General features: G+C 33.8%; 2 protein-coding genes across 2 annotated transcripts in view; both read right to left on the bottom strand.

Moving 5' to 3' along the window:
* LOC130895505 (myelin regulatory factor-like protein) overlaps positions 1 to 25,244 on the bottom strand; it is a 103,966-nt gene that overhangs the window by 69,186 nt on the left and 9,536 nt on the right. The gene's annotated exons all lie outside the window — the stretch shown is intronic.
* LOC130895506 (E3 ubiquitin-protein ligase TRIM37-like) lies at positions 9,170 to 12,827 on the bottom strand. Its single transcript, XM_057802838.1, has 2 exons — positions 12,332 to 12,827; positions 9,170 to 11,960 (listed from the first exon to the last, which is right to left on the bottom strand). Exon 2 carries the CDS (start codon positions 11,933 to 11,935, stop codon positions 9,350 to 9,352), a length of 2,586 nt encoding a protein of 861 aa, XP_057658821.1. The 5' UTR covers positions 11,936 to 11,960; positions 12,332 to 12,827; the 3' UTR covers positions 9,170 to 9,349.

Genomic DNA, 25,244 nt, shown 5'->3' with positions numbered 1-25,244 from the left:
ACTTGTTGTCATAAAGCTTCGTACGGACCTGAGCCTTACGCTGAACAACGAACCGAGCCACGGACAGAACAAACATCGGAACTTAAATTTGGATTTGGACAAGTTTTTGAACGCGTTTACAAACTTTCACATACGGTATTTATTATTATAAACTTTATAAATTAGTGAGGTACTGTTCAGCCAAGTCTATACTATGATTCATACATTCGTCTGAGGTACCTACCTAAAATGAATGAATTAAAACTTCAATAACATAGAGTATGATATACCTACAAAAAACAGAATTATGAACATTCAACACTATGACACTAATACTTCATTTTATGAAGAAAGCTATTACATTTCGTTTAAATGCGTTTTGTTACAATAATTCAAGTTGTAATTTATTTGGCGTATCGTGTAATTAGAGAGCTTATGTAACGGAATGATATTGTTAATGTTGAAGCCGAAGTTTTGTTGTTGATCTTTTTTTAAGGCAGATAGTAAATTAACGACATAAAAATGCGCGCCATAACAGAGCCTGCGTTTGGTGCGCGGTGATCGAGGCTTGTCACCACGCGATGCTACGTTGAGAAAGCGCTTAATTGTCAATCGCGATAAGTGCCAAACGCCGGATCTGCACTAATATCGAAGTATACACTGTGGCAAATACAGGAATGTATGTGAAATAGCCACGCTCGTCAATGCGCGATGATCGTAGTAGGGATTAATACGATTCCTCAAGTAGGTATACTTGACTACTATTGTCAGTTCTATTATGTCTGTTAGATAGTGAAGAGCACTGCATGGGTACCTACTTCCATTGTTTTTACTGGGTACTGAGATAGAATATACATTTTATTCTGGGGTACAAAATTTAGTACTTTGATTATTTACTGTACTAATTTACCAAGTGCACACAACCCTCTTTGTCATCCGAATACTTTCTCATTTTAACTTCGTGCATCTCCTGTATTTGCCAAACTGTACCAATTTGTAGAGTAAGGTTCAAAGAACTAAATTTTCCAATTTTAAAAAATGTTCAGTTGGTCAAAAGTTATTAAGTTAGTAAAAATCGTCAATTTTTCGATTTTCAAAAGTTTATATTTTCAAATATGCATTATACGGAAAAATAACAAGGGACCATGGGCCATTTTTGCATAAAAAAATTGTCCGAACCGAAAAAACCATTTGTTCATAATTTTTTTGAACAATTGCGATTAAAACAAAGCGTTTTTCGCAAAACGCCGGACATATTTGGATTCAGCGGCTCAAAATACATAAGAATACCACTGTTTTATCCTTGGCCCTATGATTGCACACGGCAGCATTGATCTTGGCCGTTCTCCTTTTTTTTCTCCAACATCACGTGTAGGTTTGGACTGGTCGAACAGATATTTGCTGAAGTTACCTCAATTTGATGTGTCTTTAGTGTATTTTTTTGCATACAATTCAGTAGACAGAACAAAAATGCTCCACATTAACTGTTTACTAAAATTGTTAGCAATTCACTTTTTATATAGATATAACTCGATAAAAAATGTAATTTCTAAAAAAAGGCAGAATAATTTTTAAGATATTAGAAATAGCAGTAAAATTTGGTTTGTTTTGTCAATTGCCACGTCCAGTATTTGTTTACTTCAATTGTGACAGTACTTTATGCACCTTTTAGGTTATAATATCAATAAAAGTCATGAAAAATGTCGAAAAACCATTGGTATTGCATTGTATCAGAGTGTAAAAACTCTATGGGGAGCAAACCCGATAAAGTTTCTAGACATCAGAAAACAAGAATGTAGTGGTGTACAGTTATAGAAAATCATGTGTGTATTTTTATGAAGATCATTTCAATGCTTTTACTCCTTTGAACTCAGCCTATGTAAAATCTTAATTAGATGTAAAATATGTAGTCATCATGAAAGCATCAATTTTCGGTAGTTTGTCTGATTTTGTTTTCACAAATCGACTTTCAGTCATCGTCTAGGATGATTATTGATATCAGAAGAATAATCAGAATCTAAAAATTTACAAAAATAAACTGGATTGTTCTTCCAAATAGAACCAACACCATGTTTGCACAACGAAGTGCATGAAGGTGAATAACATCATAAAAAGACTCCAAAACACTGCAAACGAGATAGACGATTGGTGTGAAGGGGTGCGAGAAAAGCCAAGCCGTTCTTTACAAGAAAAGAAGGAACCACCGACCGGATCGGAACTTAAAAATCAACGAAGAATAATCCAGTAGACAAAAAAGGCCATATACCTAGGTGTAACGTTGAATCAAGGTCTCACTTTCAACGAACACGTAAAATACTCTGTCGACAAAATGAGAAAAGCGAAAGGCATACAATGCGGATTGATCGGTAGAAAAAGCAAGCTGAAGACTGAAGACAAGACTGAAACTCATGCAAATCGAACAGGAAAAAACTACAGGCCCAACAAAACATAACTCTGAGACAAGAGTTATGTCCACTGGACAACAAAAAGCGAGGAACTATACGGAGAAACGGGACCGCAAAAAGTATTGGACATCAAGGACGACAGGGCAGAAAAGCTATTCTAGGAGCGGACAACACATTATAACAGAGAATTAAGGGAACTCATCAGGTACACCAGAGAGGATTACAGAAAACACAGAAGTTAACCGGACCGATAGTTTAAGTAGGTTAAGTTGGGTTAGTAAAAAAAATGACACAAATACAAAAAAACATAAAACACAAAACCACACCAAAAAAAAATAAAAAAATCCAAATGTTTCTAAAATCCTAGGTTTTCCGAGTCAATCCACACGGTACCTCCCCATTTCATGAGCAAATACCGAGTTATACATCGGGAACAGCTGTAAAGAAGGCGAAGGACCACTCGGATTAGATCTTTTCTTACCGAAGAAGGTTGGAAAACACGCAAACATCCAAACCAAAGACACAAGAAAGTGGAGCCAACAGGCTAACTCTTAACAAAAAGATAAGACTTCTCAGAATCTCCCATAGAACTCGGGGAAGAGGAAGCAGTCTAAGCTCGAAACTGTGACGCGAATGTGGATTAGGACCTGCCGAAATGACAGGGGGTAGTGGAATATTCAATCCGCGGATTTAAGCAGAGTAGGATGCTTAGAAGGAAGGGATTTCGGATGCGCACGTGTGTGTTTTCCCATATCATCACCAAAATCTTAGAGTGGACCGACATGTCCGAACAAGTCGTACTTTGCAGCTGAATTATTGCAGCATCGTCTGTCATTTCGGGCACGAGTACCGTATGGTTAAAAATGTAAAATAATATCGTTTTTTTTTTCATATTTAAATTGTATTTGTCGTTTATATTGAAATAATGTACCGATAATCAGTGTTATAATTTGTCCACTGAAAATATTGTTGAAAGCGCAAATAATAAAACAAAATTGTCTATAGAAATATTGCCTTTTCCGTTCTGTTTACCGAATGATCATCCATTTATGCCTCATAAAAAACTATAAACGTCCCGATAAATCTTCCTTTTCACGAACAGTCAAATCGTTAAGGCGTAATTTGAAGATCGCGTGTCTACGAATCAAAATCTCGATGACAACTTCGTTTGATCAATATTCATTCGAGGGTGTGAAGGGGTAAGAAAATGGAAGATTTCGATTACCTTCCTTTTGGTCTTTCACTCCCACGATTCTGAGCTTAATTGCAATAGCACAATAACTTTCCTTTCGTTATTTTAATGTATTTTTAATGGTTACTGGTAAATTAAGATTTATGGTAATTGTAACTATTTAATATTATAATTATTATAATTAATAAGCAGCAATACTGAAATGTATAAATAGAATGTTGATATAATTTCGGAAATTATAAAAAAATTAATTTCGTTTATGGAACATCTTTCAAAACACCGGTTTGTAGCGCTGAAAGCGGTTGTTTATGGTTAGAGTGAAAAAAAATAAAAAAGTGCCATAACGCTAACTTTATTTCACGTTTTCCATAAACACAGTTGATTAGTGTAATTCGTCCATATCTTTATTGAAAAAAAAAAAACCAAGTCGCTATTCTGAACAAACTGTTTACACTACCACTAAACCAACACTCACAATTACAATGTCTGACGCGCGTTTTGATAACCATCTTCGTCTTCTGAGACTGAAGGTAAACTGATTACGTCAGATAGTGTAATTGTGAGTGTTAGTGTAGTAATAGTGTAAACAGTGTGTTCAGGATTGATGGACCGCTCAGCTATCTGCCGGATAGTACTTTATGTCGCTAAACAGCGATCTAAAAGATCCATTAACATTGTACTAGATATTTGATTTACTATTAGCATATGCGACATAAAGTCCTGTGGCAGATAGCTGAGCGGCCATCAATCCTGAGCGCACTGTTCACACTACCACTACACCAACACTCACAATTACCCTGTCTGACGCGCGTTTCGATAACCAAGTTGACGTCTTCAGAGACTGAAGGTAAACTGTTTACGTCAGACAGTGTAATCGTGAGTGTTGGTGTAAACAGTGTTCAGTATGAATATTACCAACGGTTCCAGAAATTGCAACTTAAAAGTCACCTTTGATTTTCACATGACAGCACTTGAACTAAATTGACAGTAATTCGATATGTCTTAATGATGACGATTCCGAGTTTGAAATATGTACTTCTGGATAAATCATAGACAAATGTGGCAACTTTGAATTTGTTGCCGGGAAAATCCAAAGAAAACTATCTAAAAATATATAACACTTTTATGAAATGGGGGAACCAGAATAACATTCACAGCTTTACAGAACGCGAGTTATTAGCTTATTTTAAAAAAAGGTCTAAAAAATACAAGTCCTCTACACTATGGTCCAGTTATTTTGAACTAAAAGCAACCTTAATTATAAATGATAATGTAGATTTAATTAAATTTGCCATAGGAAAGAATCAAGTTTTTATTGAATGCTCCAGATGAATGTAAGATGAATATTTAATGTAAAAGTTTGAAATAATTAATTAGTTTTTTGTTACTTAATTTATTAATTCGTAGGTGGTAACATTAATACTGGGAATATCTGGAGTTTATCGAAGAGAAGAGTTTCTACTACTGACGATTCCAGATTCAAAAGCGCATACAAATCGGCGTTTTACAGTTATTGAAGAAACCAGTTCAAACATGAGTTTAATAAATTGCTAAACTGACACCGAAAAACGCAACCAGCAACCACTTCTTCCTATCATATAGAAATGGAAAAATGTACCTAACAAGTTGTCGGTATAAACCCTTTTTTGAAAATTCCATAGTTAATATAGTGCAATATTTAAATTTACCACACCCAGAAGACTATATACACAAGATAAGAACCTTGGCGAAGTTTTTTTTTCAGTTTTTATTAGGATGAATTAATACCTATAGCATTAAAAAGAAATATTGGGGATTAGTACATAAATTGAAGTGAGACACAGAATAATAGTTTTCATAAGCAATAATTGAAGATTGAAAGTTTTTCAGTAACATTTTGGATTTAACAATTTATGCATTGATAGTGGTGGGAGAAGTTTGTTTAAACGCTTGGTTAGGTTAGGTTTGTTTATATGGTTTATATGTATGGTTGGTCGATAATTCCCCAATAGATAGGCATAGATAAAATAGGATAAAACCCGAAATTAAATTGGGCGCTTTTGATTTTCTAGATTCTCAGAGGTTTTCGGATAATGAATAAGCCTAGCAGCTCTTAACAAAATTACAGGCAGGGGTTTTCGAAATTTTGGAAATTATAACTCAAAAAAATTTTGAAACGCACAAAATTTTATGGAATAAAGGTCTCCAGTCATTTTTTTCGTTGGAGCCACTATTTCTGAGTAAATCTCCCTCAACGCGCCGTGCCGATAGCCGTAGCATCCGCTCGCGAATACCCGCCAGTGCGAATTCAAGCCAATTTACGTTCTAGGCGCACATGAAAACACTGCACAACTGCTCTAACTCTTGGAAAACTACTCGGTTTTCAAAAAATCAAAATGCATCATGACGGTTATGATCTCTATTTTCTACTCGGGTAAGCTAGCATAATTTTTGACTTTTGTTGTTCGTGTTATTATCAATATTTTCATTTATATTACATACATGAACTAAATACATAAAGAAAATATTGTGTTACCATAGCAACGAACAATAACTTATTAAAAGTGTCAGTATAAAGTTTGACGTCAAAAAAGTAAACCAGAGTTACGCAATAAATTGAAAGAAAAAGGACGTTCGCCGAAATTGTGAAAATCGAAAAATTGGAGTATCGAGCCATCATCAAGTACCTGTATTTAAGAGGTCAGCAGATTTACGAAGATATGCTTAATACCATTGGTGATCAATGTCCTTCGTATGCGACCGTGAAAAATTGGACTGCAAGCTTCAAAAGAGGTAAATTTTCCATTGAAGATGATGACCGATCGGGAAGGCCAGTTTCTGTGTCAGTCCCCGAAAATATCGATGCAGTTCATAACATAATTTTATCAGACCGCCGAATTGGGCTAAAACGGATATCTGAAGCACTCAATATTTCATACGAACGCGTTCATCACATAGTTCACGTTAATTTGGACATGAGAAAAGTTGCAGCAAATGGATCCCCAAATGTTTGAATGTTGACCAAAAGCGTACAAGGGTAGAAGCATCGCGTTCGATCTGTGCTCGATTTGAAAACGATGTAGACTTCTTAAACCGAATTATGTTATTATGGATGAGACTTGAGTACATTTCTATGATCCAGAAACAAAACAACAATCGATGGAATGGCGACACTCTGGTTCTCCAAGACCTAAGAAGTTTCGTGTCCAAAAATCTGCTGGAAAAGTTCTTGCTTCAGTTTTTTGGGATTGCCATGGAATAATCATGATTAAATTTTTGGATAAGGGTAGAACAATAACTGGATATTACTATTCGACATTACTGACCACTCTACGGGAAAAAATTAAAAAGAAAAGAAGCGGAAAGCTATCCAAAGGTGTTTTGTTTTTACAGGACAACGCCCCTGCACACAAATCTCATGTTGCCATGCAACAAATTTGTGATTTAGGGTTTGAATTACTAGAACACCCCCCTTATTCACCAGATTTGGCTCCATCCGACCATCATCTCTTTCCTCAATTGAATAAAAGTTTAAAAGGTTGTAAATTTTCTTCCAACGAGGAGGTAATAAAAGCTGTAGAGGTTTGGTTTGCAGAGCCAGAAGAAACATTTTTTTTGAAAGGTCTAGAGACGTTGCAGATTATATATATATATATATATATATATATATATATATATATATATATATATATATATATATATATCCAATTAAGAGGAGAATATGTTGAGTAGTAAAATATTTTGACACTGAAATTTTGTTTGATTCTATAGTTAAGAATTTTTCAATATATCCTTGTAATTATTTCAATATTCACAGACTTCTTCATGGTTTCTCTTTCACAAAAATTTGTGTGCTCATTTTGTTGCTCAGTTTTAGCTCTGGCACTTTTTTTCGAATTTTACGTAGCTTTCGAGTTATTCGCGATTCAAAATATTTTGAAGTGTTCAAACCCATTTTATCATAGAAATTTTGAGGTTAGGAAAAAATTAAAACCTTTTTTGTGCTCCACTTCTGGAAGCGTCCTTCTTTCTTCCTCTTCATAAATAATCGATGCCTTGTTGCTATGAGTTTTCTTCCTATGCGGTCGTCTTGTGTCTCCTTTTCAAGTAACACAAGCGCCGCCAACAGCGTTGAATTTATATCCATTTCATATCACACTACATCCTAACACTGTCGACTACCGCTGACTTTCTCGCATAAGATAGACATATTTTTAAAAGTAGGATTTTTTTGCGACGACCTGAGTAATATAATTTTATACAATTTTATTACATATTATTGTACAACTTTTCAGAAAAAATTTTCAATGAAAAATATTTTGAAACAAAAAATTGATATCCATTATAAAGGTGATGTATTTTTCGAGGTAATAAGGAAGAGTTTTTTTCTATTTTTTGCAACACGATTTTGAAAAAATCGCGATTAATTTACAAATTCTTCTTGATTACCTGTTGATTTTGCAACTCCATTAGTTTTACTAGGATTGACTTAAAATTTGTTCACAATATTCTCGACATATTCATTAAAAAAAAATGCGAAAAAATGTTTTAAAACCCAACCCCCACCTTAAGCAGTAGTGCCAGAAAATTATTATTAAGGTCTCCGTAGCGTAGTGGCTAGAGTATAAGGATCACATGCGGGAGGACTCAGGTTTCAAGTCGCGCTCATTCTAATTTTTTTCTGCTTATTTAGTAAGAATTATTTTCAGGTGGCATTTATGCATGCCAAAAAGAAGAGTTGACATATTTAATATCTGCACAAAGTGCACTTTTAATATTAGTATTGTTACTAATTGAATTCGTCTGTTGTTTTGTTAATTTGTTCTAATCTTGATTAAAATGTTCAAAATATTAATAACTATCTTATATCTTTTAGGAAAAACCAATAACAACGTTATAGTTCCTTCTTACGACAAATTAAACTCACTTTACGCACTAGTGCGTGAATAAAATTACCATTAACTTCTGTATTTTGATAGAATTTTCGCTAGTAGAAAAAATATTGTATGCATTGACAGAAATGTGTTTTTTTTCATGTTACATATTTAAATTTTTTTCTTTCTTTTCGAGGTCAATGGCGATATTTTTGAACATTTATTGAAATAACGCTATGATTCAGAAAATTTTTATGTGATAATTTGTTTATTTGTTAATATGCTATAACTTGAAAACAAATGAAAATCGGTTAAGAACATTATGAGTTTTTTTACATTATCTTCACGTGTATAATACACTCCTCCCGACTCACCCTGTATACAGGAAATACCACGACACATGAGTCGACATGTATATAGAAAAAGCAAAAACTAAAGTTTGTGGTCGGTTACTAAAGATATGTAAATTATTGAACGAATCAATAAGAAACTAATACTAAGGAGCCAACAAACAATATTAAATTTAATATGTTTCAGAGAATCTGAAATGTTTATTGAAAGTATTTGTGAAACTACACTTTGGTAAATTAATATGATTACGTCTTGAATAAACTACATCCAAATTAGTTTAATAGAAATTGTTTAGAATTAATTCAATTAGAGCTGATGAACTTTATTCCCAAAAATCCTTTAATGATAATTCACATAAACATATTAATGATTGATAATTAAACACTCAGTCACAGATTTACATTTTTATTTCCATTTTAACACAGATTTTCTATTCATTAAGACGAATTTTCTCAGTTATCTTATTAAAATTTGAATATATCTTTAGAAAATAGAAAAAAAAAATTATCAACAGTTCTTTAGCATCAATAAATATAAATTTTGTAATATGATTTTAAATTTAACTACATCTAAGAGGAATGCGGTTGATTTTCCGAAAATTTACTTGCTTCTTTTTCAGGTCTAGCCAAATCACCAGGAGGTAATCTTGGCGACTTATTTGATCTTCGTTGATTCAATAAGGAAGGTGTCCAGCTAAAGGCTGTAGAAGTTGGTTCAACTACAATGCCTTCTGCATTATCACTCAACGGTGGCGGTGATGCTGATGGCACAACTGGAAATTTAGGTTGAGAGTTAGAATGTTTTTTCCTTTCTTTCATTGGAGACTCCTTCGGTCTATTCCTATCATGCTCAGGATAACAATTAATTGAGCGTAAAAATGATTCTAATGGGCCCATAACAGATTCCTTAGTTATTTGAGTGAGGGGAACAGTTTCACTCCATACTCCCACTGAATTGCTAGGACTTGGACCAGTGATATCCAGATGTCTAAACCTATTTTTAAGTTTTTTTCTATTCTCAGGATTTACGTTTCCATCAGCTGGCATTGAATCAGTGGAAATGGTACCTAGCAATGCTAGATCTAAATTTGAACCAGTGAGATCTAATAGACTGTTTGTAGCTTCTTGTATCCCATTATTCCTGGGACAATTTTCAAAAAAGCTGAATAACTTCAACCTTTCTTCAAAGTTACTTATTTCTGTTGGTGAAAGTGCTGTAGCTCCTACAACACTGCTATTAGCTGAACTAGGATCCTTTTCTAACATTCTTTGTGCCATAGAAAATTCCGCATATTCTACATCATTTTCTCCAGACATTGTTTCAATGTCTACATCATTCTCATCATTAGATGTTGCTTCTCTATGTTCCAGATCTTCAATTAAAGCTTCAGGTTCACTAATATCACTGGCACTACTACTACTACTACTACCGCTTGACAACATTAAAGATGATACAGCTGTATTTAGAAGATTTGGAGAACTTAAGGAAGCACTCAATCCAAGACGATGAGGAGAATCTATTTTCTTTGTTGAATCATTAGCTACTTTTTCTCTTGAAGAACAAGGGCATTCATCTGTTTTTATTTGAGCTGTCGCCCCAGCTGCTGTCAAACTTTTGGCAAAATCAGCCAATTCACTTGAGAAAGACTTATCAGATGCCGTGTGAGATGTTGAAGCTACAGGTATATAATCAGGACTAGGTATACCATAAATATTTTTTACTAATGCAAGGTTAGACATATCTCCTTGTGTCTTTGGCAATAGACTAGATGCCACAGCATTTCTGGAAATTTCTGTGGCTAATCTTTCTTTCGATTCATTTATCTGAGTAATATATTGATGCTGAACAGTTTGTAATTGGTTTATGTACCATTGTTGGTCTCTACATCTCTGATAAAATGTCGGAGCTCTTACTTGAAATCTTAATACTAGTGTATCTTTGGCTTGATCTAAATAACCTTCACTAGCTAAAAGATCAAGACGAAAAAATCTATTATAACCCCAACATTCTCCTACTTCAAAATCTGAAGCAAATTCTCTAACTATATTTTTTGAAGAATCTCTAGTAGCTTGGTGTACCATTTCAACACGGTACTCGTATTTTGAAGTTTCTGGATAGCCTGCACTAAGTTCCAAAAATACTGATAAATAGTTGCCTCTTACAACCCCATTTCCATCCGGGTATACTTTTAACCTCCAACATAATCCATTACAATGCAATGGTGTTGAGTAAATAGGGTCGGCTTTCCGCTGCCAACGAGAAAAACTGTGCATTACAAAAGTACAACTATCATATGCTGGTACAATTTCACTATGGAAATCAGCAGGAACGGGAGCAGTCACAAAACTAGTCATCGGCTTTTTTCTTATGGCATGGATCATTCTAGATATCTCACTACTTTTTGATATCAGTTCAGATCTAGAGCATACATGTAACTGATGCTCAATTTCATGGAGTAAATGTTCTAACTGTTCAGTTTCCTGAGTAAGTGAATCTTTTTGTCCCATAAGAGTAAGTAACTTTGTTTTTAATTGAGAATCTAAACGTGCTATCATTACTTTAACTGCATTGCGAATTTCTCTCACTCGTTCATCTTTAGCAGATCTAACTGAGTCAACATTTCGTTCTACTTCTTGTACAATACTAATGAGTTCCATTAATCTTCTACGTAACTGAGAAACTTCATCTTTTATTTGAGTGACGTGCTGCTCATATACTTCATCTAATGGTTTAAATGTGTGCCCAGAATGAGTACCACCCCAGAGAGCACATTGATGACAAATACAACATCGACATGTCCAACAATATACTGAAAGTTTTTCCAAATGTGTTGAACATTTATCCCTATCATTATCCTCACTTCTACTTCCATTAAGACTCACAGCTTGCAAACTATCCAGCTGTTGAGTAACTTCCTCTACCCACCTGCAGTTAACAAGTTCATGTAAATGTAAAGAAGCCCGGCAATGGGGACACTGTGATCTCTGTTCGGTAAGCCATCTGCGTATGCATACATAACAGCATAATTTTGAACAATGGGGACATAAATGGGCATCTCTCAATTTTTCCATACATATAAAGCACCGAAAAACTTCTGCAAGAGTTTCAACACTATGTTCATCATGTTTTGTTCCTACTTTATTTCTAGATGCCATTTGGATGTTCTAATTTGTGTGAAACCTGAAAAAACGGTTCCAGATAAACAAAGAATATACAATATTATATTAATTTAACCCTTATTGACCTCTTTTATTAACATATAAAGAAACGTTTCACTAGTGATATTAAATAATGAAACATGTTCAATTTCCTGTTTATTCTAAGTCTCTTGTGAGTTACTTAAAAAATAATTTAACAAAGAACCCATTTAGATATGCTTAATTTACAGTTAGGTAGATCCGTTTAATAAAGGTCAATGCTACAATTTCAAATACTATACAACAAAACATGCCAATTACATAAAGTGATGCGTTATCTCGATAAATAACTATGTATTTACTCCAAATGAAGCAAAATTTAATAAAAATAACTGACAAAATCAATATTCTAACCTCTTCAATACCAGGTCACTTGTTTTCCAACTGCTTTGATTGGAATTCACAACAGGACAGTTGATTTTATTTACTGTAAATCGATTTCATCTTTTATTTGGAATGCTTCATCATGTTCAATAAGAAAAAATTATCAATCACTAAAAAATAAAACAACTCAAATTCCTCTAGAACTACTTATTCAATCCACTAAACACTGAGAAACGTCAAATACACAACACAAAACAAGAAGGAAGACAGGCAATGCGAGCATAGAACACAAAATACCAGGTTTATATTTTACACCAGACAAACGTGGGCGATGATCGGATGACAAATGTAACGGATCATCAATAGTACGGTTACTTGCAACACTTTTCATAATGAATGTTGAAAATAACTTTTTTCTATATTCCCAGATATAACTTCACAATCTTTGAAATAGTGTTTCAATTTTCTGAAAGTTTCATACACAAAATACACGTGTATAGTATCTCTGACACTATCAAATTTACATGGTGTAATGTTTGGACTTTGGAAAGTCCAAGGATTCAAAGTCCATACATTTTAAATCTATGTTAGTATGCTGTTTATTTGGTATAACTATTCATTATTCATATATACTCGAATCTTAGCTGTTTGGTCAATTTCACTTAATAAAATATTTTATACAGGGTTTTCAAAATTGTGCCTTGGTGATGAGCGATCTTTTAAACAAGAAATATTAATATTTTCGTAAACGCTTGTCATTAACGATTTGAGGAACAAACCTCAATATTCTATTATCAATTTTCAAAATTTAGATATACCTAAAACATGCCTTCTATTTTTTGTATAAGAATTCTAAATTTTCTAATCTAATCAATTTTGATGAGGTAAGGGAGATGCGATAAGACATCAAGATAATTAATGTCACCACTTACCACATCTCATATGAATACGTTTTAAAGTGAAAGGGATTATTATTATTTTATTCTCAAAAGCCTACATATTATTTTGTAAATTAATTCTGATGTTTGTATATTCCAATAAATGTTATCTCACTAAGTTTTTAACATTTTTAAGCAAAAGACTGAAATAATTCAAAGAGAGGATACCCTCATAGCAAGAAGAAAAATTATTCTAGTATGTGCTATCTATTTGTCAGAAGAAGGCATCATAAGAGAACGAACTTAAGAGCAAATTCAGTTCTAAATTTATATATAGCAACACAGACAAGAAGTATGGAAGAGCCAGGAGATTGTTGATCTGCTTCCTGCTTTTAAAAGGTAAAGGCTGTCAAGCCACAAGGTGATATACAATAACACCTGAGTTGTTTACAGATACTCGAAACATTCATCTAGGTAAAAAAATTAAATCGCGAACATTTCCGTGCAATCATTTTCCATGACTTTCGACATGGATTAAATCAACAGCACCATCTCACGCTATCGTGTTTCGCTGGTTTTCCAAATTCAATCGTGGTGGCACTTCGCTACAAGATGAATTTTGTTAAGGTCGTCCAAAATCGGCTGTTGTGCCAGAAAACATACATGCTGTACGTAATCTGAAATTTCAAGATCGTCATGTGACATAGCGTGAGATTGAGGCATACTTGCGCATTAGTTCCACTCGCATATATTCAATATTACATGAACATTTGACTGTAAGATTGGTTGGCGTTGGATACCGTATAATTTGACAATCGCTCAAAAAAAGTTCCTGTCAATTGGTGCAAAGGAATACTGAAAAAATTCAATCGCGGTGCTTCAAAAGACATCTAAAAGATCGTCATAGGCGACGAATCATGAAACTATGCATATGAGCCCGAAATTAAACAATAATCGACTGTATAGGTCTTTGAAGATGAACCAAATCTAACAAAAGTTGTTCGCACACGAAGCACTTCCAAGTACGAGAGCCGTTTTTTTCCAACCTTTGATCGCTCTGTGCAGACGATACGCGGGCAGAAGAAAGCGGGCATGCGAAGTAGGAGACTGCGAAGCTCTTGCACTACACACTCTGTCATTGTTGATATTAGGCGCCAGTCGGCGTTGTGCTACAGCCACGTAAACATGTCCGCTAGTATTGATGCTCCCGCCAAGTGTGAATTGCCAATTGTGATTCGTTTTTTATTGGCTTAAGGCTATAGTGCTGTAGAAATCCATCGGAGAATGAGTCGTTTGTATGAATAAAACTTCATGAGTGATGGTGTTGTGCGTGAATGGTGTCGAAAGTTTAAAGATGGCCGTAGTGCTTGATGAAGGGGACAAAGGGCGCAAATCTGTAGTTTCAGATGACCTGACGAGTTGACAGAATGGTTAAAGTAAACCGCAGATTCACCATCACTGCTTTATCTACGGAATTTCCAGAAGTTTCAAAGTTTTCAAACCGTAAGTGTACCAATCTTTTGATAATAAAATTATTGTTTTATATGAACTTGTCTTTTATTCAAAGCCTATCGGAGGTTGAAAAAAACGGCAATCGTAGATAGTCGCCTGTTTCTTCGGGATAACTGGAAATGTCCAACCGTTCTATTAAAGCACCGTAGAAAGATCAATTCTGAAAATTATACCAATATTTGTTTGTTAGAAGTGGAAACCCTTCGTAGAAGACGAATCATTCTTCACCACGATGATGCGAGTGCTCACACGTCAATTCATACAAAAACGTTTTTGAACAGTCAAAATATTGAATTGATGGAACATCCGCCGTACAGTTCTTGTTTGGCACCCAATGATTTTTTTTCTACACCTGAAGAAGCGTTTAAATCACATGTTTTGGAGGTACCTCAATCGGGATGGAGTCGTCTACGTAACCCTCTGCAACTGTGTTGGATTTTCACCCACCGTTCTTCTTTAGTTGAATTATGTCACCGCCGGAATCCACTAATAGAGACGCCGAAGAGCGTCGAAATGTATGCACAGTGTAGTTTTTTGGATTAGGTAAATTCAAATATGTTGCGATAAGCGAGGGAATTTTTGAAAAGGTATCAATACCTACAACTTGAGTTTTCTATTTCCATTTCTATACTGCAAAAAGAAATTATCTGTTTTGACATTTGTGGGTCGTTGGTTTTTATATTTTTTATAAATGTTTACCAAGTTTAATATATTGTCAGATAATTCACCAATAACAGTAAATCGACGTTGAACATGAGTTTTTGTAATTAAAACATTTCCGATATTGTTAATATTGTTACACTCCATTTTATATAATTTGTTGTTGATGTTACAAATAATATCTAAGCTTACATTAAAATTTTTTGCTGTCATCCTTTATGCATGAAATAATGATCGTCTTGAGCCTGCAACAGAAACTTATTAATTTCTTCACGGGCAAATGTTTTAGATTTCTTGGGTCTATAGCCAACTGATTTATTTTTCAAATATGCAATGAATTTCTAGAGTTTACTGATGTATGATGTCATTATTTACCATTAAGGTGCCTCTCAGTTTTGAATGAGTGAAGTGTTGAAGACTTCAAAATTTTGGATTTAGTTTAAAAGTAAGCTGGTAACACTTTTTCTGTGAAGCAGTTTATGCCTTTTTTAGTACATCGATACTCGATAAAAGAATCATATTCCTTTAAATACTGTTCCCTGGATTTCTCTAAGAGAAGATTCATAGTCGCTGCAGTTGACAATTCAACATCTTCTGGTGTGTAGTTTAAACTTTCTTCGCTATTAGTCTCAGTCACTAATAATAACAGTACAGTCTTTTTAATTAGACACTAAACATATTTTCTTGAACGAATATCAAGAAATAAAAGTGTGACAGTTTATCGGAGAAAAGAGTTGACACGAGAAAGAAAGCGTTCACAGCCCACTATTTTGATAAAACAATTTTATAATTGCGTTAAAAAATGAACTGCTACGGTAATTTTTTGTCGCGCTTTTTAACCGATCCAGAAATTACAAAAAAAAAGTGAATATTATAACGGACGTAAAAAACTTTGTTAAACACGATTCTGAACCGAAGTCCCAAATTTTTTAAAAATTTTATTTAAATATTGCAAAGGACACGTGCTAAAAAACCTATTAACAAAAAATTGTTTACGTTTGAGCGTTGACGCGTATCGTTCGTTTTGAATCCGTAGCCCCAAAATTTTTTAAAATTTTCTTTAATTATTGCAAAGGACACTTAATAAGGAACATAAATTTAGTTACTCATTGTGTTTTTCTTCTGTATATTGAATTTTTATTATATTTATATATTTGTTTAGTTTTTATGTTTGTTTTTTAGTTTTTACAAGCTTTTGTCTACAAATTGTAATAATTTTTTGACAATAAAGCATTTCTCTCTCTCTCTCTCTCTCTCTCTCTCTCTTAATTATCATATAATTCACATATATGTGTACACAACGTCACGTCTTTGCTCTTTGCACCTACGTAGTGACTATACAAGAAATATTTTATTTCTTTGTTTTGTTCATCACAGCATAGGCATTTGTTGATATTTCATCCGTACTCGAATGAATGATGTATTTTAAGTATTGGCGGTATTTATTCAGGCTAAAATCCATATCCACAATAATATTTTTAATAATTTCAGCGTAATATACTATATACACTCAAGAATTCCATTGTAAATGGGATAATTAAAATGTATTACTTCTAAATTTAAGATATTTGCCGTTTATTGAACATGGGCTATTATCCTTTCAAAGTAATATTGAGGTAAAAGTAACATCATCTGTAACATCAAAGTAACATCCAATGAGAAGGAAGTAGAATTGGGAATAGATGATTTCCAAGATTCCATTTTCCAATTCCTTTAATAAAAGCATCCACCATGTAGCATGGAAAAAAATTGGGGCTTTGATATCAAAATGAACGATGCGCATCAGCGCTGAAACGTAAACTTTATGAATTTTTTTTGACGTTATAAAAAATAATTACATCACAATATTTTGTCAATAGATTACTTATTAAGTGTCCTTTGCAATAATTAAATAAAATTTGAGAAAATTTTGGGGCTGTGATCAGAATCGTGAAAGATGTTTTAAAATGTTTTATCCACTTAAACTCCAATTTTTCGTAGTAAAATTATGTAGCCTATTATAATGTCATTATATGTCTCCTCTATTGACACTTTTTCGCAAAATATTCGTGGTAGAAATCCGTCACACGGATCCAATAAGAGGCGTTGTTCTTGTAAATTCCAATATGGAAAACTTCATAGTGTCATAGAAAATTTAATAGACGTAAAGTTTCCGGCACAGAAAACTGTACAGTTTTTGTCTATACTAACAACTGTACAGAAAACTACATAATGTCATACGGTCTTTACCATTAGCGTCATACCAATTTTTATTATTATGGCCCCGAAAGAGAAAGGGTAGAAATTCTAATAATAGTGGGTTACGGCGATAAACTTCGAAATCATGAAAAAGCATGGGAAACTCATATTGGAAGACCTCAAATTGCTAAAAGCACAGTAAGCAAAATTGTTGCAAAATTCAATGAAATGAGAAAAGTGAGGGATGCTCAAAAAGACCAAGAATAAGCCAAGATGTAAAGTTAGATATTTTTTTGTCATTAGAAGACAACCCTCACGCAACTACAATAGAAATTGCCTCACAAAAAATTATAATAAAAACTGCACCCTTTCAAAGTTCAACTTGTTCACGATTTCTCAGGAGATGATATTTTTAGATGAGGGAATGTTTTTTTAAGTGTTACATTAAATCGACACAATTGTCGCTACTGAGCTCGGGAAAATCCCCATTTGATTTAGACAAAAAACCCTGCCCGATCAAATTAATGTTTGGGTAGAATTCGTCAGGGAAATATTTATTGATCCTCATTTCTTTCGCGGAAATTTAATAATATTTGGAACATTTTCTGAAGAAGTGCTTTCGGACCTAATTGCAGCATTTTCGGGTCCAATTAATAGGAAAAACTTAAATCCCAGTACGCAAAAAAACAATCTCTATTAAATAATATAAAAAACAAAGCTTCCTAAGTATACATATAGAAACGCCATAACTTATTTTTTGATTTGTAAAAAGACACGGCATAAAAGAAAATGTGTGACGTGTTTTGCATTGTTTTCAAAAATGAACATTGTACGTACTCAGATCTCACGGCCACGACGTATTTGAATGTTTTTATGTACCAACAATGTTTGTTCATACTGTAGTATTAGTTTTTTTTTCTTTACACATTTTTTTATTTGGGTCACTATCTTTTTATATCAACGTTCTAACGTCTATAATATAACAATACTATGTTAATAAATTACGTAAACAGCAGCTTCTTAATAATTATCTCCATTAAAAAAATCGATTTACGTAATCTAAGTATGTGCAAAAAAACCTATTCATTATTTATTTGAACCGTATTACTGGATTTAATAATGATTCGCTATATTATTTTCAGTTTCTACTAATTAACATACATATTTATTGGGAAAAGAAATCATTTTTTTTTATTACTTGCATGAGATATACCTATTACCTATAAAATTTCTCTAATAAGTATTAATTGGTGAATAAAAATAAAGACCTAATGGGTAAATAATGAAATATTATCTTTATTTTTAATTGAAACAAAAAGAAATTTTGTGATTGTACGTAAGAAACAAAAAGCCTCAAAATTTCAAATTCTTGCACATACAGAACACTGGAAACAATGATAAACAGACAATCACCGCAATTCTACATGATACAGAGGTCGGTATAAGTCAGACTGCAAATTTGTATTAAGAAGAAAAAATGGAGCGTCAAAATGAATTGAAGATGCAAATTCGGCTGTCCACGAAGATTTTAAAATAATTCTTCAATTGCAGTTTGGAGATCAGGAAGGGTGCGAGGTCCTCTTACAAAAACGCGGTCCATGAGAAGGCCCTACAGGAAGTAATCCAGGGTGTCAGGTCACATAACCGTGCGGGCCACTCAACGAATCTTTATCTGCTTATCCATTCTCCAAAATAAACATTGAGGTACTCTGTACACATAACGCTTAGGGCCACGAAACTCCATCTTACATGAAATGACTGATGTTCGAGAATGTTGGATCGTTGTCTATTTGCCCACTTAAATCTTACAGTATTTTCAAATAACTTTGGCTAGACACATGACCGTTAAGAAAGTACGGATCCGCGAAACCTCCCACATGGATACCTACCCACACACACACCCCAGGCAGGTTTGATTCTTCTACAATGGAGACGTGAGGATTCTGGTCGTTCCAGTACACGCAGTTATGCCGATTGGCAATAACGTTCAGCTTGAAAGTTTCTTCATCCATCCACAACATGGAATGCTGGAACTGCTGATCATCCTGACTGCATCCGAGGTACCACTCGCAAAATTCCAATCTACGTTCGAAATCATCCTCGAGAAATGCGTAGAGGAGACGCGGACGGTAAACTCGATAGTGCATGCGTGTCACCATTCGTCGCAATGGACTATTGGAGATGGAGTTCTCCCGATAGCTGCACTGCAGATTGATTCTGTTGCTCAACTAACGCCAGCGCAACTGTTTCCATATTTTCGTTAGGTTTTACAAATAACGGTTGTACAGAACACGGCGCATCAGCAACAGAGCCCGTTTTTAATAATTTCTGGTAGGAAAGTCTTCCATAATGTTGAACGATTTTGTAGCGACGAGGTCGGAAATTGTTGTTGAAATTTACTTTCATCTCAACTACTGACTAAATAACTGATAAAGCACGATCTAAAATATGTGTTGAAATGCACGGATCCATATGTTTCCAAGCTTATTCAAAACATCTCGAATTACTACTAGACAAGTACAATCTGTTGCTGGAACGTAAAACTTTTTGTTCATTACTTGAACTTGAAAATGTTGGAACGAAATATTCATATTGTACACGATCAAGTAGTTACTGAGAGATTCAGAAGCAAAAGCTATGGAAAAATTCATACGCCTATCACCATATCCTAATATTAAAAGATCAAATCGTTCTTTTTCAGATAAACGATCCATTGTGACTTTAAATAAACTTCAACCATAATAATTAAATGAAACGTCAAAATTGTTATTGTAGCAGTCATAGCCAACTAAATGTATTATTTTAACTTCGGGGAACATTAGATGAAAAATAATAAGTATTTCTTAAGCATTATGAAAATCGAAAAATATACACGGTGATTCATTTGAGATAACAAAGTTCATTATTTTTCCGAAAAAAGGAAAAATCTGACAACAATGTAAATACTACCGTATCACCCTTATACACAAAAATTTATAAAAATCGTACAAGCCGTTTCCGAGATAATTGAGGCGTTTCATACATAAAACTCACTCATATATATATATATATATATATATATATATATATATATATATATTAACATAATAATAAACGCCGGAAAACCTTCGAGTACGTTCTAGAAACAAAAGAAAATTGAAAAATGAGGCAGCAGCTAAATTATTTTATGGCTCTCTCGACCACTCGATAGGGAGCAACTTAAACGTTCCACAAGCTTTGATTGACAAAACCTTATTGTTAATTTGCGATAATTCTATACATTATAGACATGTGATTGGTGGTGATTTTTAATTGATTTTTTTCGTTTAATGCAGTGATATAACTCGCATGCGAATGTTTTGAAACACCCTGTATAGCAAATGTGTCAAGTTTAAACACGCCACATTGTTTAGTATTTGTTTGCATTAAAATGGAACGTTTTTAGTGAATTTGTAAACATGGAAAAAATTGGTCATCGTTAAGTGATGCAATATTTTTATTTGAAAGGTCTTAGCCCAACCAATATAAAAGCTAAACTAGGTTCTACTCTGTGTGAGACTGGTCCTTCGTTATCAAAAGTAAAATATTGGGTAGCAGAGTTTAAACGATGCCGTACGGCCTTCGATGACTAGCATCGACCAAATGAGGTGACGACTCCAGAATTGTTGAAGAAAATCCACAAAGCGGTACTAGATGATCGTTGACTGAAAGTGTGCGAGCTATCAGATATAGTTCGCATTTAGAAAGTGCGGGACATCGCAAATTAACTGAAAATTTGGACATGAGAAAGTTGTGCGCAAGATGGGTGCCGCGTTTGCTTACAATGTATTAAAAACAGTATCGTGAAGATGTTTGTATCGAGTGTTTCACAGAAATAAAGCCGACTTTTTGCGCCGTTTCAGGACCATGGATAAAACGTGGGTCCACCACTGGCACGGTCATTGCGTGTAATTGACTTATAAAAGGAGAAACTATCAACGGCGAGTATTATGCGAACTTATTGCAACGTTTGAGCGAAGAAATCAAGCAAAAACGGCCGCATTTGCTTAAGAAGAAAGTTTTGCTTCTTCAAGACAATGCCCACAATAGTATGGAGCTAAAATGAAATTACGTTGAAAAATAAATATACTTTTATACAAATTTTTCATGTTCTCTTTGTTGGGCCAGGTACTTCTGGTACCATCCTCGTTATATTTGATCCTACTTTTTGATTTAATCCACGCCACTGATCGCTGGAAATACGAAAAGATAATTGAATTAGCAGATTCTCTTCTCTTCCTTAATCCTGAATCTCACTTTAGATATTTGTCTATCGTAAGGAAACAGAATATATGCACATATAACTGCACATATAAGTGAACTTTTCTGATTTTTAATAAAACTTGATTCAAGTTGTTTTAATGAAGGTTATCGAGTCATCATCGTTACACCCCTCATTACCATATTTTATTGAAACAACCGTTGATCTCTTTGTTTGATGGCGTGTGGGTTGTACCAAGTAACGGCGAACCGAAAAAAAATTAGTTAAATATTTACAACAAACATGTTGAGAGTTATTTGCAAGAAATGTCTAGCTTAATGATTTATCAACATATTTAGCCGGGATTACTGTATAGTCTGGTAGATAATTAGCTGTGAGAGATTTGTGAAATGATATCGATATTATTTTGACTTTTAATTATTAATATCAAAGTTGTAAATTCGTGTAATATTTTACATATTAAAAAATACAGTTTTTGAAAACCTTAATGTTATCAAAAACCTAAATAATAAATATAAATAAAAGAAAATTAATACAAGGTGTTTAACATTTTAAGCACCTACTCTAATTTAATTCTATTTTATGTTATTATCCTTTTTTTAAATTTTCATCTTGTGATTTTTTGTTTAATTAATATATTTATCAATACTTTATACCAGCATCGGTTATCGGTATTTTCAAATCATAATATTCCAAAAATGGTACAGAGTATCGAGTTTTAGCAAGAGTATCTTTTTGTTGTGAAATTAAATGATGTTTAAGTTCACTTGAAATATAATATTTAAATTTATGTCCAATCCTACTTGGTACGAACCGTTCAACACCCTCTATGAGAATCAGACATAAAAACAAATAATAAATTCATTGGATGTATCGGTTTCCAAAACATATTCGTAAAAAATTTCAATACAATGTTCCCGGTAGTTGCGGCAAAATTTTTAAAAAAATTTTCTATCTATCCTAGAAACGGGATCACCTGTTTTTGAAACACCCTGTATGATAGTATATTATTGTCGAGTGTATAATGTTTTTGTCGGAAAATTTTGATACATTCTTAGAAATACTATTATTTTATTCTAACAAATACTCCATACAAAATATCATTGTTCATTTAAACATAGTACTTAGTTATCGAAAATTATAATAATTGTATATCTCCATAATTATCAACAGAAAAATCTAAGTATTATTTTAAAAAATAATGGGTATCTAATTTTACAAAATGATGGTATTTACGAGGATGTATTGATATCTAGTTAGCCTAGACCAGTTCCATGCATAAACAAAATATTGCGTTACCATAGCAACGAACAATAACTTATTAGAAGTGTCAGTGTAAAGTTTGACGTCAAAAAAGTAAACCAGAGTTACGCAATAAATTGAAAGAAAAAAGATGTCCACCGAAATTGTGAAAATTGAAAAATAAGAGTATCGATCCATCATGAAGTACCTGTATTTAAAAGGTAAGCATATTTACGAAAATATGCTTAATACCCTTGGTGATCAATGTCCTTCGTATGCAACCGTGAAAAATTGGACTGCAAGCTTCAAAAAAGGTAAATTTTCCATTGAAGATGATGACCGATCGGGAAGACCAGTTTCCGTGTCAGTCCCCGAAAATATCGATGCAGTTCATGACATGATTTTATCAGACCGTCGAATTGGGCCAAGACGGATATCTGAAGCACTGAATATTTCATACGAACGCGTTCATCATGTAGTTCACGTCAATTTGGACATGAGAAAAGTTGCAGCAAATGGATCCCCAAATGTTTGAATGTTGACCAAAAGCGTACAAGGGTAGAAGCATCGCGTTCGATCTGTGCTCAGTTTAAAAACGATGTAGACTTCTTAAACCGAATTATGTTATTATGGATGAGACTTGGGTACATTTCTACGATCCAGAAACAAAGCAACAATCGATGGAATGGCGACACTCTGGTTCTCCAAGACCAGAGAAGTTTCGTGTCCAATAAATCTGCTGGAAAAGTTCTTGCCTCAGTTTTTTGAGATTGCCATGGAATAATCATGATTGATTTTTTGGATATGGTAGAACAATGACTGGAGATTACTATTCGACATTACTGACCACTCTACGGGAAAAAATTAAAGAGAAAAGACGCCGAAAGCTATCCAAAGATGTTTTGTTTATGCAGGAAAACGCCCCTGCATACAAATCTTATGTTGCCATGCAAAAAATATTTTGACCAAATGATCAAATTATTAGACGCACTGCAAGATTGTACCGTTTTATTGATTTAAATTGCATTGTTTTTTATTTTTATATTATCTAATAAATGACCAATCAATTTAACATTAAATAAAACAACATTAATTTAGAAAATTAAATGTTTATTAAATTTTACAGAAAAGTGAAAATCAATATTTAGTTGATCCATCTTTAGCCGCTGCCAAAGCTTTAATTCTGCGCGGCATGCTATCTATGCAAGACTGTACTTGTCTCCTGTATTTGAGGATGATGATTTCACACGAATAATCTTTTCTAAAAGCTAAGTTTTGTTGCTAATCATATCCTTAGCTACTTCTCTTTTCATTAGCCCCCACACATTTTTAATCGGATTCGTATCGGGATATTTTCTTCTGCCAAAAAAGCTTTGACAAACCGAGCAGTGTGGCAGGGAGCTCCATCTTGCATGAAAGTGAATAGTTGGAAACCATTCTCTGAGCTGCGGAATCAAGTTTGTAATACTTTGTATTGATCATGTCTCATTATTCCTCTTACGACGTACAGACGTCCAGTACCCTTCCTGATGACTGACCAAATCATCACTTTGGTGGGATGTTTAACTGTTGGAACGACACAGTCAGGATGAAACTTTTCTCCACAACGACGACGCACATACAGAGCTTTATTCTACAAAATTTCAAATGTGCTTTCGTCACTGAAGGAGACCTGTCAAAAATAGAGTATATAAAATAGTATACAAACTTACATGTTTCTTTGCTCTATTTAACTGAAAATGATATGAATGTGTGAATTTTTGATTAAATTTCAATATCTTATCGATCTCCAGGAGTCCACATCTTTGTATTTCCATTGTTTGGCCCACTTCAGACGCTTTGCTTTCATTGCAGCTGTTAACTTCGGCTTCCTAGCGGGGCGCTAGGCTTTAAAATCTAAGATCTTTCAATTTTTTTCTAAACATTTACGCTAGCACCCTGGAGTTGTGATTTTATCATTTTTGTGGTAGCAAATCTGTTTTCTAGACAAATTTTCTTTTTCTTTGAGCGTGGAGTGAAAATTGGTTTTCTACCGCATCTTTTCTTTGTTTTTGGGCTTAATTCCTCTCCTGACTAAATTTTCTTTTTTATGTGTCGTACACTAGCTTCAGAAATCTTCGTAAAATTTCGCGGTTTGTAAATGTTTTCGCATTCACAAGGTCCTTCACTTCAACTTTTTTACGTGGTGAAAGATCGCCTTTTCTACCCATAATGAAAAAGTCGAATTATTTTT

This window comes from Diorhabda carinulata, chromosome 6 (genome assembly GCF_026250575.1).
Source record: "Diorhabda carinulata isolate Delta chromosome 6, icDioCari1.1, whole genome shotgun sequence".
NCBI lineage: Eukaryota > Metazoa > Arthropoda > Insecta > Coleoptera > Chrysomelidae > Diorhabda > Diorhabda carinulata.
Note: the sequence above shows the minus strand (reverse complement) of the source record. Positions and strands in the feature narration are given on the sequence as shown.